General features: G+C 35.5%; 1 protein-coding gene and 1 long non-coding RNA gene across 2 annotated transcripts; one reads left to right on the forward strand and one right to left on the reverse strand.

Moving 5' to 3' along the window:
- Positions 1-958: 958 nt before the first annotated feature.
- LOC145102980 (uncharacterized) lies at positions 959-3585 on the reverse strand. Its single transcript, XR_013706331.1, has 2 exons — positions 3354-3585; positions 959-2244 (listed from the first exon to the last, which is right to left on the reverse strand). It is a non-coding gene; the product is annotated as an uncharacterized LOC145102980 (long non-coding RNA).
- LOC145102979 (CASP-like protein 3A1) lies at positions 1354-2440 on the forward strand. The gene is made up of 3 exons (XM_079040508.1): positions 1354-1649; positions 1798-1933; positions 2033-2440. Exons 1-3 carry the CDS (start codon positions 1354-1356, stop codon positions 2246-2248), a joined length of 648 nt encoding a protein of 215 aa, XP_078896634.1. The 3' UTR covers positions 2249-2440.
- Positions 3586-14277: the final 10692 nt, after the last annotated feature.

The following is a 14277-nucleotide window of genomic DNA, read 5'->3' on the forward strand; positions in this document are numbered from 1 at the left end:
AATGACAGAAATTGTTATTATTCAAAATTCTTTCAACTTAAGGAACCAATTTAACAAAATCCACCATACAAACCATATGTGTGTAAGGTTTGTTCTGTTGAGACAATTTAAGGGAAAAAGTATCATAATGACCATTTTTAGGAGAAACTATAAAGCTAAAGGATTAGGGTTGAGTTTGTCCGGATCATAGGATTAAGGTTATGATTCTAAACAGAGGCATACATATAGAGTGTCTGGAGGGGTTACATATGTCTACTTGATTTTTTCGATGTAAAAAAAAAGTTAATTAGTTTATACCTCAAAAAAAAATCAATTATATTATTATTGAAGTTCAAATACATAAACAAAAGTTTATATGGTTGAGCTGGTTTAAAGCGTAGGATTAATGCCATGGTTCTAAACAAGGACGAACCTACTGAACGTTCCGAGGGATTCCATGCAACTACTAAATATTTTCGTATTAATGTAAAAAAATTAATTAGTGTGCACATAAAAAAATTATATTATTATTAAAATTCAAATACATAAACAAAAATTGATATTGTTGAGTGCTTGAGTTTGTCCAAAGCATAGGACTAAGGCTATGGTTCTAAACAGAAGCAGACCTCTACAGTGCTCCGTGCAACTATTCGATTTTGTGTATTAGTGTAAAAAAATAGTGTGCATTTAAAAAAAAAATTATATTATTATTGTAGTCTTGTTATTATGACAATGCCAATATAACTTTTTAAATAAATCGACATAGACGCTGTATTTATTTGAATTATTTTTTATTTGAAAACTTTCGCGTCTTGTTCTTACTCAGTTGATCCATTCCCATTCTTACAACTTATCTCTATTTTTGTTCATTTAGTTTACATATACTAAAAAATAAAACATATCTTGAATCAATTGGTTTATACCTAAATATATATTAAAATCGACACTTCTTATTCCTATATCAAAACTATCCAAAAAATTAAAATCAAATTTATCACATTACATATAATCATTCTTTCAATATACCATACAAAAACTCTGGTTTCAAAAATCAAGTAAAAACTCTGTCACATCTTATCAAATTTCAATTAAATACGAAACCTAATGTTATAGAACACCATACCTCATTTGATGAAGCCATTGGACCAACAACTGCGAAATGGCCAAATGGGTATCACATTTACTCAGCAGAGCCACCACTAATGGCGTATCGGTTGATGAGCCTCAAATACAAACAAAAATCTCTCCGGTCACGGACCACTTGACCACCTTCACCACCGCCACGTGTCTCTCCCCCTCCCCCTTCCACTCCGCCATTTAAGCCTCCACATTCTCCTCCACAATGCTTCACAGTCTCCGGGGGATCAAACAGAGATGAACACCATGCTCAAAACGCCACCGGATGCTGCCATTGCCATACCCATAACCATACCTGCAGATCACTCCGCTCCTACTACTAAAGTTGCGGCGGAGGTCGACTGCGCCACCATGAGTAGCACGAAGCTTCCGCGGAACTACGACGTGATGCATTTGGCTTTACGGCTTGTTTGTGTATCGGCGTCGGTGGCGTCCGTCGTCGTAATGACCTCTGCGAAAGAGAAGTCGACGATCTCGCTCTACGGATTTAACCTCCCTGTTTACTCGAATTGGTCCTTCTCCGATTCCTTCGAGTAAGCCCCTTTTGCATTAGCCTCAAAAAATTTTCTTAAATCGTATCAGCTTTTGTCTCTGAAGTATGCAGATAAGGTGTTTGATGAAAATTTTCGTATAAGATCTTCGCATTTCCATTGACAAAAATGTTATCATGTTGATGAACAGCTATTTGGTCGGAGTATCGGGAGCTGTAGCAGTTCATTCATTTCTTCAACTGCTCATAACATCGAAAATGCTGCTAAGGAAATCTTCGGCAATTTCTTCAAGGAAACATGCATGGCTTATATTTGCTGGTGATCAGGTAAATTAATCCGAAATTCTTCACTTCGATCTACGAATCAAACAATCAGTTGATAACTGATAGTGATGAGTGATGATTAATCGATGATCGATGAAGCAGGTTTTTGCGTATGCAATGATGAGTGCTGGATCGGCTGCATCAGGAGTGACGAATCTGAATCGAACAGGGATCAAACATTCATCGCTACCAAATTTCTGTAAGCCGTTGCATAGCTTCTGTGATCGTGTTGCTGTTGCAATCGGATTTGGATTCTTCAGCTGCTTCTTGCTTGCCATGTCTGCTGTTCTTGATGTGGTTTGGTTGTCTGAGTACTGATTAGTGAAAGGCCATGATTATTTATTAAGAAGCCAATATTGTTGGTATTGGTATTAGAATGTGAACTTATGATATTGGAGGTAGTTTGGATTTTTATGTGTTCAAAAGTTTAATTAAAATTTCGGAAAAAGAGAATAATTAATTTATGTAAGTGATTTTGGAATAGAAATAAAGTTTGTGTAACTTTAAATTTTGGTTGGAGTTAATATTGTTTTGAAATTTGAATCCAATAAGAGGTTGTTTTGGTGTTAATTTTGAAGGTGAAAAAGGGTTTTACTCAAAAGGATTTAATAACTTAGAAAGGTTGGAAAAAAAAATTTAAAAATTGTTTGGCTTAGCTTTTATAAAGAGAAAAAATGAATAAATTAAAATTTTGTTTTTAAAAAATGTTTGATTTAATTTATACATGTAAAACGATAAAAAAGACATGATTGATTATTTAGACTTATTTACATATATTTTTTGTAGGAACCATTTTTGTGGGTAAAATTTTTAATTTTTTTTCTATCTTTTTTGAGAAATATATACTATAATTTCCTTTTACAAAATTTATAAATTTTTTGTTACATTAAAAATAACGTTTATAAAAATTTAAACGCAAACTGTAAATTATTCTTAAAACATCATGCATAATTGTAATTTCATATTACATTCATGCTCACAATCTTGTCATATCTCCCGCATAATACAATATTGGAGGATTCATACTCACAATCTTGTCATCTCTCCCTCATGATACAATATTGAAGGAGATTAACCATACATTAACAATCATAACAATCAAACAGATTCCATTAACTATATTAATAAAAAATAATACAATATTTAAGCTGAAATTATGAAGCAACAACACATATTAACCAGGTAAAGAATCATATTCAAAACAGCTCTAAAATCAAAATTCATAACAATCAGATGCAAATAAACATTGAAACAGTGAAACCGATGGAAAATCTTCAAATTTAGGAATCATTAACAATCAATATGCAAAATTAGCTTTAAAATCGGATTCAACAATCAATCACATAAATACGTATGCAAAATCAGAAATCATATGCTTGGAAATTGATCAGATAGAAAGTAAAAAAAAAATCGGTATTATTACCTGTTGAAGAAATTGTTCGTAGGCTCGAAATCAATTGCAACGATGGAATTGATATGCTAGAGCAGCACCAGAAGATGGAATCGATGTATGAAAACAATTCCAGACGATGGAAGAAAAGAGGATGACAGATTCGAGCTACTTGCAGCTTGTGGGAGGCGACATTCGATGAGAGCAACGATGGAGGTTGTGGGTATTGGACGTTGTCATGATGATAAGGGTAAGTTACGGTATTTTTCCCTTTTATGAGTTATGTAAACCTAATAATTCATAATTAGTTTTAAAAAATTATAATGTGAGACTTTTATAAAACTCATTTTCAATGACTACATAAAAATTGTTTTAAAAGACATTTTCTACCCAAACACTTTTTTTTTTCTTGACTTTTCAAGAAGTCAATAACTTAAAAAATCATTTTCAAATAAATACCCAAACACCGTCTAAGGAGAAAAGATAACCATTGGTCTGAAATAGATATTCCGGAATAAAAAAAAAATCCACACTGATATTCTGGACCAACATTTCGGATTTCGGACTAAAATTTCAGATTTCGAAAAAAACTCTGGAATATCAAGATATGTAACACACATATTCTAAATGGGTTTAGAGTAGGACATATAGGAGTCAAACACATGATTCTTGGAAATTTCATGTGTCACAACATGACCATGAGGAGGTCACAACGTGACTAGCCAAGTGAAGATCGCGTGTTCGGAGGATTGTCACGACTAGGAGTGTAAATGAGCCGAGCCGAGCCCGAACATACCTAAGCTCGGCTCGAGCTCGTATAAATGTATGTTGGCTCGAGCTCGAGCTCGGCTCGTTTTGTATGTCACGCGAGCCTAAATGAGCTTAGGCTCGACTCGAGCTCGTTTATGGTTTTTGGACTTGTTTAATTTTTTATCATATATTCAAGGGAATAATCCAAATTCTAACTTCAAAACATACATTCATAGATTCTCCATTTTCATTGATTTAATGTCTAAAATATAACCAAATATAAAAACATAAAGAGTAAAAACACAAATTACAAAAATAGTAGTTAAACTCCTAATTACTGAACGACTTGAAATAGACAAATCTTCATTTACGCAACTTCACTCCTCAGATACACAAAACCTACAAAATGTAAAAAGGAATCATTTTTTGAAATATTTTTCAGATTAAGACTTTGTTGTTTAACACATCTAATTACCTTCAATTACTTTGTGTTCACCTCAGCCAGTAAAACCTCAATAGGAAACTCCTCATTCTACAAAATAAAAAGGTTGACAATTAATAATTTAAACTATTAAAATAACAATTATAATGTGGTTTTGATTTTTTTTAAATATACCTTTAATTTTTTCTTGACTCCATGAACTTGCCTAATCCAATCTCCTCCGCAAATGAACATTTGTACCGTGTCGGACCCCAATGAAGCTCGATATGGATCAATAACTCTACCCCCGGCACTAAAAGTTGCTTCAGATGCAACAGTAGAAATCGGGATTGTAAGTACATCTCTAGCCATCAATGACAAAACACGATACTTTAACTTGTGCACATTCCACCACTCTAAAGCATTAAATGATTCCATTCCTGTTTGTCTTTTCTCCCTATAAACACCTTCTTCTAAATACATATCAAGCTCTGACTTTTCTGGTCTCTCCAAATCTACAGTCTTTATGAACTCTCCAAACGCCTCCCATCCAAATCCAAGTGATGTACCTTCATTCAACCCTAAATCATTTCTTTCATGTTCGCTTCCATGTGCTGCAGATTCCCTAACTAATGTATCATGCATCTCTAAATACTCTGAATACATTTCATAAAGTGCATTCTTCACTTCTTTAATGTTCTCGTCTGAATTTTGATAAAGTGTTGGAAAACAAAATTCAACTAACTTCATCTTGAACCGTGGATCTAACACAGAAGCTATTGCTATTACAAGGTGGCACTCACCCCAATACTTGTCAAACTTTCCCTTCATTTTCTTCACCATATCACGTATAAAATTATTTGCAGATAATGAACCTTTATCAAGAGTTTGCTTCACTCTAAACACTTCAATTAGATATAAATTAGCAATAGGATAATCACTGTCTGAGATGATATTCGTGCACACCTAAACATAATCGTTGGATTTAGTCAACATAAAAATCATTTATTTATAAAATATTATGCATATTAAACACAAACCTTAAAAACCTTCAAATTTTCACATACGCTTTGAACATTTTCCCAATCTTCGTCAGTTGGCAAGTGATGAAAATGTGGTTCATACTCTGCATACCTGAGAAAACCACAATTAAAGTGTTAGTGAATATGAACATGTGTTAAAAACTTTAAGGTATATTTAATTATACCTTGGGAATGCATCTTTGAACTTTAAAGCCATGCACAACATATCATAGGTTGAATTCCATAGTGTTGGAACATCAAGCATTAACTTCCGATCACGTATTTGCATTTGATGTGCAGCCTTTGAAAAATTTAGACGTCTACCCTCCGAATTGTTAATATACTTTATACCCTCACGAACATCACTGATGATATGATCAATTATTGCAAGACCATCTTTCACTAGAAGATTCAATATATGTGCGCAACACCGTATATGAAACAATCTACCACCACATGAAAGTTTTCTTACACGCAAAAAAGTTTCTTTCAATCTTCTTAAAGCTTTGTGATTATAAGCTACGTTGTCAACTAAGATGGTGAAAATCTTATCTTTAATTTCCCACTCTTGCAAACACTTGTAAATACCATCAGCAATATCAACCGTAGTACGAGGAGGAGGAACATGTACAAAACTTAATACATGTTTCTATAATCTGTAGAAAAACGTTGATATAGAAATTAAAATATGATAGAAAGAAAAAGATAAATAATTAAATATTAAAATTGAGCAAGTTGTTAAACCTCCAACTATGATCTACAAAGTGTACAGTAATAACCATATACTCAATTTTCTGATGGGAGGACTTCCAACAATCAGTTGTTAAACTAATTTTAGAGGCAGCTTTTGTAAGGTCTTTCAACCTTTTCTTCTCATGCTTGTATACCTTAAAACAGTCTGATGTAATTGTAACTCTGCTTAGTTTCTCAAACAATGGAGTAGCTGTCTTCATCATTTTCACAAACATGACATCTTCCACAGTAGCAAACGGTTGCTCAATACTTAGTATCCAATTAGCTATGGCCTCCCTCATCTTGTTTTCATCATATTTTGTATCCGGTCCGATCAATGGTGGCACAGAATCCACATCACACCCACTAGGCTAAAAGTTTAGTTTTTGTTGGCTTTTTTGCCATTGTTTATGGGGGATGCAGCTGTTTAGGTGTCTTCTATATGTTGATGTAGGACCTGAACCATTAATAGCCAACTTTGACTTACAGTGAGTGCATTCGACTTTTTTCGTACCATCTCGAAGTGTAACTACAACAAAGTCTTCACCAACTTCGTTTTTTTTTTGTCACACTTTCATTTTCATTAGGATTTTGACTTGTCGTATCTTCATTTGGAGTAGTTGTGTGATCCATACCATGTACTAATTGTGATGACGGATTATCAATCCCAACACCTGTTTCAGCCCCCATTCCTTTTATTGGACTTAATAGGTTTGTTGTAGACCCTCCATCATCCATTGAATCTTCATAAGAAAACAATACAAAGCTTAGATACATCAATTTGAAATAATATTTATGCAACAATAAACAACTCACTGGAACACCATGAACACCAACAAGTACACATAATATTTATGCAAAAGTAAACAACTCAATGTGATTTGAAAAATATGTGTGTCATTTTCTAGCATTTGGTCAAACATTAGGGTCAAAAATGTGAATTGAAAACATCCAACATGTGATCACGTTGCAATTTGCAAACAGGTGAATTAATATAAGCATCTTACAGTTAAGAACAAAAAAGCAAACTAAGTATATGAACTTTTGATTTGAGGAGTACCGATTTTAATTACAAAATTTGACAAACACGTACAACATCTAATGCATATATGTGCTTTAGTGCTTTCTCTTGCAAACAGGTGATACTTTCTTTTTTAAGCGCCAATATCTTGATTGACCTAAGTTGTCTTAATCGAATAATACATACTTGGCCTTAGAATTTGATCAAAGTTCACGTACTAGGAATGGAATATTTTTATCTGAGATGGCAAGTAACTTTCATAGATAGTTTATCTACTTACAATTGATTCATTCAATCACATCACTGATACCAATCGATTCATTCAATCACAGGATCAAAATTAATAATCATACATGTTGAGTGTTTTCTATTGAGAACGAGATGGATTCGGGAGGGCAACGTCGACTGCCGACCGTCGTATACTCAATTAATACGTCCACTGGATTCGGAAATCAATTGTTACGTACTTACGTCGATCTTCAATTGGAAATCATGGATTATTTATCGTCGCTCTAGATGGTTAATGGGTAATGAAACGTTCGACCGTCGTAGCCTCGTAGGGTATATGTCGTATGCGTGTGTGAAGTAAGGGGAAGGTCAGCAAAGGAGGTTTGTTTGATTTCAATTCATAGAAAGATTAAAGAAATTAAGGAAACAAATTATTAATAATATAAATATATAATATAAGGAGTGAAAAATATATTTATATTGTAATTTATATAGGCTCATTTAAGCTCGCGAGCCCTAGTTAAGCTCGGTTTAAAAGCTCGGGCTCGAGCTCGTTTAATAAATGAGCCCCGAGTAGAGCTTAGGCTCGGCTCAGTCTTGTTTAAATCGAGTTCGAGTTGAGTTTTTAACGAGTCAATTCCGAGTAGCTCACGAGTAGCTCGGCTCACTTACACCCCTAGTCACGACGTGACATGTGTGTTGTCACGTTGTAAGGAATGTTTCAGCCAAAGCCCATGATCTTTTAGCGTTTCCTTCGTATTTAAGAACCATAAACTCGAATTTAGGGTTCATTATTAGCCTCCATTACCATCAAACCTCAAAAACCCTAACCCTAACCTCTCTTGGTGGTTCTTGGCTCATTTTTGTGGTTTTGGTGCTCTTTGAAGGAAGTAGAAGGAGGATTGATGCAAGGTTCAAGCAACAAACATCTTCTCATATTTTATATCACCTTCTAGACCATTTGTAAGGATTCAAGATTCTACCTTTGTAGTTTATTCTCTTAAGATCTAAGTTGTTTAAGTCCATTTGGTCCATGGTTTTGGTTTGAGTCAAGGGATGGAATAAATTTGGCAACTTTATGGTCCTCATGAGTCCCTAAAGCATCATATCTTATGGATATAAGAATTGGATTTGTTTTATGAACCTAGAATGAGTTTGTGGTCACTTTCTTATCTTTTGAACTAGATTGGATAGAGGACATGCATAGAATATGCATGTCCATAAAGTTGCAATTGTTATGAACCTCTGGAGTTCCTTAAGGCTTTCTAGAAAGTGGATGCGATCATGGATCACATTGTGATGCTTACTAAGTGAGTTATACGTGACCGAGGTGGCTGAGTTGGTGCGAGACGAGTTGGAATCGGGCTGAGTATGTTCTCACGACGTGACTATAGGCTTGTCACGATGTGAGGGTCAACTATTGGCATTATTGGTTATTGACTTTGACTTTGACCATTGACTTTATGTTATGGTTGAATTTTGGTCAAATTATTATATTTAAGGTATAGGCTAAGGTTGGACCTTGTATGTTTTGATAGGTGTGTTGTAGCACCGGTTACATAGCATAAAATTGTGGTTTTGCTAAATTTTTCAGTCAGGCGAGTCTGTAAAGCCCGAAAACGGATCTACCAATGATCAAAGACAAATAACAGAAGCAAAAGATGAAATAATAAGCAAATGACAAACGAACCAAGCTTGCATACGCCTTAAAGCAATAAAACATCAAATACAACTTGGACAAAACACGAAGGCATCAACAACCTTTAAAGTCTGACACAATGCCCTATTTATAGACCTGACTTACAACCGTGAGGTGTTTACGGCCGTAAACACATAACAACCGTAAACTAGACAAAATCGGTTTTTTCTACACAATCACTACCACTAACTAGTATGCCTAGACCAAACCATTATACAGGGTCTTTCAATCTCCCCCTTGGTTTGGACTAGCTCGAACCCATTCCTTTGTTGACAATCATCACGTCCATCTGGCCCATCGCTCCATTCCACATTCTCTTGCTTAGAATCTCCGCGACCATTGTTGTGTACACCTTGGCTCCTTCCTCGTATATATCTTCAACAACTTTAATTTGAAAGTTGCTAAGATAATGAATATCCCACTTCTTGAATTGCAGCAAGTCTCTACGATCATACAAACGGATACACCCATTTTTAAGTTTTATGACCGCTCCAGAAGTATTTTCATCATAGCCACTGGAGGATCAACTGTAACACGTTCAGTGGTACCAGAAGACTGACCGACCGGCAAGTCTATTGGAAAAGCCTGCACGTGAAGATTAATTCTTTGTTCTTCAACAGTTGTCTGATATCTATCACCAAGATCAACCTCCAGTTTCTTCTTCAACTCAAAATAGCTCGAAGTCAGCAGATTAAAATGATCTTGTAAATCGAAGATCTGCTTGCTTTTCAGCTTCTTATCCTTCTTGAGTTCAGCCAGTTGTCCGCCAAGACTAGACTTATCTGATTGTAGATTGGATACTTGGATACGAAGATCGACATTCTCGGCATGAAGCTCTGCCACCTGAATATCGAGTTCAATGTTTTTTGGCTAAGAACCAAAATTTCTTTCTGCAGACCAGCAAGAGTAAGATTATCACCCCTAGCACCCCCTTCATCAATAGAGACACCCTATCCTCGAAGACCAGGCAACAAAAGTTATTCTTCTGCCATGTGTAGCGCCAGCCTTTCGGAAGCACCATTCCGATTAAATCTAGGAACCGAGAAACCGGGTGGTGCTGAGGGACCAGCAACATCAAATGTTGAACTAGGACCAGTAGGAAACATCTTTGTAGTGGTGAGTCTTGTAGTAGTAGCAGTGATAGGTGGGGTAGGAAGACCACTAACCAAACTTGCGATCAGTTCAGATTGTCTTGCATCAAGTCTTCTTCTTTTAGATTGTGGTTGGTCAGCTTCTGGAGAAAACACACTCACAAACGGATCGGAAGTAGGAGAAACGGACACAGGAGGGGAACATCCCATAATCCATAGTAATAGAAGTCGACACCATTTGCTTCGAAGTAGGAGTTCGCGTTTCAAACGTCTCACTCGATTTCCTTGTCTCAGTTGTTTGTAAAACAACATCATCGACATTGTGGAAAATTGTGTCAAGATTTTCATGAGACACAACATTGGCACTGCTTGCCAAAGAAGCGGCTATATCATCACGATCAAAACCAGTTAGGTCAAGATCATCAAAAGAATCATTTCACTCTTCACTGACATTCATCTCTCCACCAGCTTGATCTTCACTCAACTCTTGTTCACATTCTGAGACAGTTTGAGCTCTAGGAGTTTGTGAGTCTTCTTTTTCGGTTTCTTCATCTTCAGATACATCTATAACAATGTTGGATGAAGTTGACCTTTCAGCAGATGTTTGCTCCGAGGATGTTTGCTCGGACGACTCATATGACTCTGGTGGTTCATCCAGTTCAGTAAACTTGCCGAACTTTTCCAAAGGATATAGTCCTTGAAATATAAATTTCCCTTTTCTATTCTGTTTGATGAGTCCCACAGTGTGCGGACCCAAGGACTTCATATCCAACGTCTCTCCCGTCTTCCTCACTTCAGGAAACTGAATGTTAATAAACATTTGCACAAAACGGGGATACAACAGGAAAGTATCTCGCGTAGAGGCTCTGATGTTGATAACAAATTCCTCAAGGATGAACTTTGAGAAATTAAAGCGAAACCTAGCAACAAGAGATACTAGAGCACCAGTTGTGCGCTGAGAAATCTCATCTGCCCCAGACAAGGTTCTAAATAACGTAAGGCGTGACTTGGCGGCAATGTCAAGCCTCAAGTTTTTCCGAGCTTTGGCGAGTCATAAAGTTTGTAAGGCGTGACTTAAGGTGGCAATTTTCTATATAATTAATATTTTTATATTTATTTTCAACTATTATTCATTTTTATACACATATATGAGTTAAGGCGGCGTTTTGGCAAAGCTTGGCGGCAGGTGCAAGCCTTGGAGTCATGGCGCGCCATGGCGAGCTTTTTAGAACCTTGGCCCCAGACCTCCTTCCCGAGATGCAGCTTACAAAAACATGCGCCAAAAACCTCCAGTATGGATGTAACAACTTTTTCAGCGTCGGCGGAAATGTTCCCTCATAACTCATTCTTCGCAGAATTCTTTGAGCATCTTCGATTCCAATCTCTGTCGGGAAGTTGGGTTGATCATCAATTAACAACGCTTCACGAATAAAGCCTTCATTAATGACAATCTCTCGACCCTGTACTTTCGCCTTCACTGTAAAATTGCCATCATTATCCATGTGTGTCTTTGCAGTCGCCCAAAACTCGCGTATTAAACTTTGATAAACCACCGGATTGATAGTGATTGCGGATGCCAAGCAGCATTCACGCAATCGATGAATCATCGAGCGCATATCCGTATGAATAGCCGAAGGATCCGCGAGTACAATTGCTAGGTTGTGCATATCTGCAAATTTTAAGTTCACCATTGTTTGTACTCAAACACAACTGTAAGAAACCTCAAAATATTTTGACCCAAAAAAATATTCTAATTAAAAATATGACCAAAATAAAATTTCATTGTATAAAATTGAGTTTACTGCCAACAATATAAGGAAACTGTAAAAAATAATTTTTTTTAAATAAAATTAACTGAAAAATCCGTTCTTGGGCCGTAAACTCGAAGTTTACGGCCTAAGGACTCTTTTGAAAAATTATCACACACAAATTCCTTATTTAATTCATTCAAAACTCAAGACAGTAAATTCATTGTTCCTTGGCCGTAAACTAGGAGTTTACGGCCTAAGAACCGTCAGTCGAAAAATCTCCAAAAATCGATCCTACACATCGAATTGATGCACAATAATTGAAGATATATCAATATAAAAATCAGTAGCACCAATATAAATTAGTAACAAATCCAGATTTCGAGTGCTTGGAGTTTATGGCCTAAGCTTACGGCTGTAAGCTCCGTCGGACACATTTTTGCGATTTTCGACACAATGGCACGGTGAAAATTGAAACAAACTACATATTCGTGATCTAGAAGTGATTACCTTTGTGATGATGTAAACGTTTTTCCGTAAATCAACAAAAAAATTTTTGAGCTTTTGCGAGAGTATGAGGAAGTGTTTGCGGCCGGAATCTCATGAATGAGGAGATTCCGGCAGTGAACTCCTTTTACCCTTTCTTACCTTCCCTTACCCTCTTACCTGAGAACTACCCAGTATTTTCAATTTCCAACAATTAAAATTAAAATTAAAAAAACTTTGAGGATTAATTTAATTTCGAAAATAAAAATAAAAATAAAATAAAACCTAAAAAATACAATAAAAAAAACAGGCAATATAAAATAAAATAAAATAAAAACAGTAAAAATAAAAATTAAAAATAAAATAAATAAAATAGATTTTTTTTTAAAATTTTTTTAACCACTATTACTTTTGTGATGCTTGGATCAAAGTTATTGGACAATCTGATTTACTTCTCGGTACCCTAGTCTTCACATCTTCGTCTGATCGATTGCCAGTATTGTGGTCCACTTAAACACGAAAAACATTTGACATATTTGGACACTTTACCAATGACAAGATTCAGGCATATATCTAATCATAAATATCTATTATTATGATAAATCCTAAATCTTAAATAAATTTACCCTACGGCCATTTAACTGACTACAACCAGGGATATTGTTGTCCACCTAAATCAAGCAGCGAGATCTACAGACAATTTGTATGTGTTCAATTTTTAAGTGTACTAGAACGTGTTTCTCGCTTCCTTATATGCTCCAGCCATCAAGGACTTCCAGAATACTCCTTACACTGGGTGAGCAGACAACCATTCAGAGAGAGGATAGATTCAGAATTCTATAACTTATTACTTCAGAGGGGTTGAGAAGTAGAAGGTTGCATATGCTGTGTACCAGGTCGGATTAGAAGTCGCGCAAAGGAGACAACATATGGCTAACAGATAAGAAGTATTTCACATATATAACATGCAGAGAAATAGAGTTGCATATGTTGTGTACCAGGTCGGATTGGAAGTCACGCAAAGGAGACAACATATGTTTAACAGACGGAAAGAAAGAAAATGATATTCTACAGACCTAATTTATCGGAATTTACCAGTCGCCCCATCCAACCGGAATTAAGAACAGAATCCGCACATCGAGGAAAAGTGAATCCATAGTTCTAGATACGGGTTATTTAATGTGACCGATAGATTCCCATGTATATCTCCCTTCTCAACCTATCCGAGCGTCGTGAAATCAGATTAAACGGGTCTAACTAGGTCAAAGTTTGTCAAGTCCTTAAATTCATTAGGTTCAACTTTTCCTAGTCAAGTCCATTTAAAGTCTTTCGTGCCTACCAGCACATCAAGTACAGAGCGTAGACGATTCAACTTAGGTACGTTACGCCGATTTAGGTTGCCCTTTATCACTTGTTAATTTCATTTCCCATCACAATACCTACAACCACAGCTGACAACAATAATTTTTCGATTTTCCAAATAGAAATGACACTATTTTTTTTGTTTTTTTGTTTTTGGATTATTATATTTCTCCCCCTAAATTTGTGCATGAGTGAGAACACGAAATAAAAAAATTAAGAAAAAATTGCGCAAATTTAAACTATCTTAAAACAAGAAACCAAAATAAAAGGTAAAAAAATAAAATAAAATAAAATAAAATAATATAAAAAATAAAGTAAAAAATAAAATTAAGAAAAAATAGAAGACCTAAAAAAACTTAATCCTCAAAACGTATCATTTTCAGAAATCCCACAAGCA

Source organism: Lactuca serriola, chromosome 4 (assembly GCF_051521515.1).
Source record: "Lactuca serriola cultivar US96UC23 chromosome 4, Lser_US96UC23_V15, whole genome shotgun sequence".
NCBI lineage: Eukaryota > Viridiplantae > Streptophyta > Magnoliopsida > Asterales > Asteraceae > Lactuca > Lactuca serriola.

What these genes read in the sequence shown, in the direction of transcription:
- LOC145102979 (XM_079040508.1), top strand. Translation starts at nt 1,354, where the DNA reads ATGAACACCATGCTCAAAACGCCACCGGATGCTGCCATTGCCATACCC. An exon ending in TCCTTCTCCGATTCCTTCGA is followed by an intron (nt 1,650 to 1,797) that starts GTAAGCCCCTTT and finishes GTTGATGAACAG; the next exon opens with CTATTTGGTCGGAGTATCGG. An exon ending in TTATATTTGCTGGTGATCAG is followed by an intron (nt 1,934 to 2,032) that starts GTAAATTAATCC and finishes TCGATGAAGCAG; the next exon opens with GTTTTTGCGTATGCAATGAT.